The sequence below is a fragment of the Pinus tabuliformis genome, chromosome Q (assembly GCF_031772625.1).
Source record: "Pinus tabuliformis cultivar Carrire ecotype Pingquan chromosome Q, CPIR1, whole genome shotgun sequence".
Taxonomy (NCBI): domain Eukaryota; kingdom Viridiplantae; phylum Streptophyta; class Pinopsida; order Pinales; family Pinaceae; genus Pinus; species Pinus tabuliformis.
Window position 1 is genome coordinate 1,342,807,090 of NC_142296.1, and position 3,557 is coordinate 1,342,810,646.

At 47.9% G+C, this 3,557-nt stretch overlaps 1 protein-coding gene across 2 annotated transcripts; it reads left to right on the top strand.

Moving 5' to 3' along the window:
- Positions 1 to 470: 470 nt before the first annotated feature.
- On the top strand, positions 471 to 2,404 carry LOC149224830 (BES1/BZR1 homolog protein 3-like). Of its 2 annotated transcripts, XM_089386299.1 has the most exons (3): positions 471 to 946; positions 1,023 to 2,061; positions 2,144 to 2,404. In XM_089386299.1, the coding sequence occupies exons 1-2, from the start codon at positions 734 to 736 to the stop codon at positions 2,049 to 2,051; spliced, it is 1,242 nt and encodes a 413-aa protein (XP_089242425.1). In that variant the 5' UTR covers positions 471 to 733; the 3' UTR covers positions 2,052 to 2,061; positions 2,144 to 2,404. The 2 variants fall into 2 exon arrangements, with proteins under 2 accessions (XP_089242425.1, XP_089242424.1); XM_089386298.1 differs by having other exon boundaries at positions 1,023 to 2,404.
- Positions 2,405 to 3,557: the final 1,153 nt, after the last annotated feature.

Genomic DNA, 3,557 nt, shown 5'->3' on the forward strand with positions numbered 1-3,557 from the left:
AGAGCCTAAGCATTAGTGGGGTTAGTGAGGATAATATTAATAATTATGACCCCAACTCTGCGACCTCATAATTACACTAAAATAATGATCTCGTAAGTCCGCCCCACGTGCTTCCCATTAACCTCGGGGCAGCCTGCCCGCTAACCGCAAGATTAGTAAACGTAAATATTCGGTGGGCAGACACGCGCCGGGCCAGTCGCCCACGTGGCATGTGCGACTGTGGGTCCACGTGAGGAGAACGGCCCACAAGTCGCATCAGCGCACGCTATGCTACACCTCCGTGCGCTCGCACGTGTGACGGAGCGTGGGCCCCGGCGCCATGGCAGCAAGCATCGCTCCGCAATGCACGCGGCGGTGTCGCACGTGCGAAGCTGAACGCCAACCCGCAACCCTAACGAGTTAACAACCCTTTAACCACGATTAACCCGCAACCCTAAAGAGTTAACACCACTTAAACCACGATTGTGTGCTCTGTGACCCAGGAGAGTTAATGTGCGTTGCAGCATTTAGTGTGGCGGGAGGATGGGAAAAGGGGAGCAGGCGAGTGAAATTGCGCAACCGCGTTGTTAATTAATGTTAACAACGGGAAACAGCGGACTTGTATGTTGCTGTGTGCTCAGACAGTTCAGCAATGTGGGATATCGTATTTTGAGTGGATTTCTATAGCCAAATAAGGCCTCGGCCTCGGCTCCTCTGACGCCTGTAAAACCATACTTTGTTCTGAGCCGAGACGATGACTGGGTCGAGATTGCCCACATGGAAAGAGCGAGAGAATAACAAGCGACGAGAGCGGCGGCGGCGCGCGATCGCCGCCAAGATCTATTCTGGTCTTCGAATGTATGGGAATTACAAGCTTCCGAAGCACTGTGACAACAATGAGGTGCTCAAAGCTCTGTGTAATGAAGCTGGTTGGCAAGTTGAAGAAGATGGAACAACCTATCGCAAGGTATTGGATAGTTTCCCCTAAATCCCATAACAGGATTTTGGTTCATGGATTTTGATGTTTTTTGTGGTTGTTGCAGGGATGTCCGCCACCGGAGCGGATGGAAACGGGCGGAGCTTCGGCGTCTATGAGCCCATCCTCGTCCTATCATCCGAGTCCTGCTGCTTCATACCATGCCAGCCCGGCTTCGTCCTCGTTCCCAAGCCCGGGCCCTTCTTACCAGGCCAGCCCGGCTTCATCCTCGTTTCCGAGCCCCGGCCCCTCTTATCAGGATGGCTATCTCATCCCCTGGCTGAAAAATCTCGCCGGCGGCGGCGTTGGAACTGCGGGTTCTGGTCGTGGGCTCCCGCCTATGGGAACCTCCAACAGTGCACCAGTAACACCTCCGCTCAGCTCCCCCACTGCTAGAGGACCGCGCGCTATGCCTGACTGGGAAACTCTTGTCAAACTCTCCGCAGCTGCCACGAATGACAACAGTAATCACTGCAATGGCACGGGTGGAGCTACAGTGGTGGCGGATGACCCGGCGGCGGCGTTCTGCAATGCCGTTAGTGGCTGGTCGTCTCAGCAGCAGCAGCACCACCACTATCCGTTCCTCTCCGCCCCGCCGAGCCCAGCGCCGCACTCGCACTCCCGCCGCGAGCCGCTCGATCTCTCGAACGCCACCGTTGACAACACCAAGGGCCGCTGGCTGGGCGGCGTTCGTGTCTCCGCCTCTGCATCTGCTTCCATGGGCCCGTCGTCGCCGACATTCAGCCTCCTTAGCCCGGCGGCGCAGCTCGAGCACAGCCTCGGAGGTGAGCGGAGCCTCCTCGAAGGTGAGCGGAGCCACTTCTTCGTCCCCGCCGATTCACGGCTCTGGACGCCGGTGGGGAGCGCCATGTCATCTCCTTGCCGCACGCCCGCCACAGGCGGCGCCGTCGTTCGAGTGGCGGCGGCGGACGAGTTCCAGTTCGAGTGCGGCAGCGTGAAGCCATGGCAAGGCGAGCGGATACACGAAGAATGCGGCGGTGATATGGATATCGCCTCTGATGATTTAGAGTTAACGCTCGGAAACTCCAAGCGGAGAGCCAAAGCCGAATCCGCCGCAACGCCTATGTTTAGCTAAACTTTCTCCAGTAAGAACTCGATCTTCAATCTCTTCACTCCTGAAATATTATGGCCCAGTCTGTGTAATATTTGCATCTCATTGTGTTGCAGGGAGAAACCAGTTCTGCGAATGGGAGATCGTCTGTCTCTGTGCTTGTGATTTCCCCTTTTTTTGTGTCAAAATCCATATATAGATGTATGTGTTGAAGGTGATTCATTTGTATGGAGTCCACCAAAAATATGATCTGTCTTTCCTTTTAATGTTTCGGCCTTTTCCTCTGGTTTTTTCTTCGACATTGAAATGTATAGAGTTATAGAAGATTATTTAACATTCTATGGCTAATGAAAAATATTGAGTGTTTTTTTTGGCCAGAGTCTCTTTAAAAGTTGACTTGGATCCGTGTTATATGAATTGGGTAAATGGATGGTTTGGCTCTGATGCAAGTGCAGATAGAATTAGCATTCACTTCCTTTCCGATTCGTTGCAGATGATTTGTTTCTCCTCTACTTTCTACTTCTGAAATGTTTTTTTTTGATAAAAACCCATGATTTTTTTAAAACTAGTACTTCTTTTTAACACCCCATCTGGGTCACTTCCTCTTCTGGTTAGTAAGTCCATTTGTTGGATCCGTCTTAACCTCATCACTCCACAATCTAGGCAAACATCTAAGGTGCTTTTTTCCTCTGGCTATTCAGTATATCTATTTTAACCTAATACTTCATATTTTAAAACACTTGGATCTATTTTAACCTAATACTTAATATTTTAAAACACTTCACCGTTGATTTAGATCTATTTTAACCTAATACTTCTTATTTTAAAACACTTCACTATTTAGTTAACTTCATCACTCATCCCTATTTACTTAACCTCATCATTCATCCATCTAACCAGTATAGATTTATTTTGACCTCATATTTTAAAACACTTCACCATTTAGTTAATCTCATCATTCATCCATCTAAGCTCACCATCTAACACTTCACTATTTAGTTAACCTCATCATTTATCCATCTATCATTCATCCACCTAAGCTCACCATCTAACACTTCACCGTTTAGGTAACCTCATCATTCATCCATCTAAGCTGATTTTTCACCTGTTAACCTCATCATTCATCCATCTAAGGTCACCATCTAACACTACACCATTTAGTTAACCTCATCATTCATCCATTTAAGCTCACCATCTAACACTTCACCATTTAGTTAACCTCATCATTCATCCATCTAAGCTGCTTTTTCCTTCTGGCTATTCAGCCTTTTAACACTTCACCATTTAGTTAACCTCTTCGCTCATCCATCTAAGCTGCTTTCTCCTTCTGGCTATATAGTCTATTAACCAGTATACTCATATTTTAAAACACTTCACCATTTAGTTAAGCCCATCACTCCACCATCTGGGCGACCATCTAAGCTGCTTTTTCCTTTTGGCTATTCAGTTTATTAATAGAGACAGTCTATTTTAACCTCATCTTAAAACATTTCATATCTTAAAACACTTCACCATTAAGGAAACTACTTA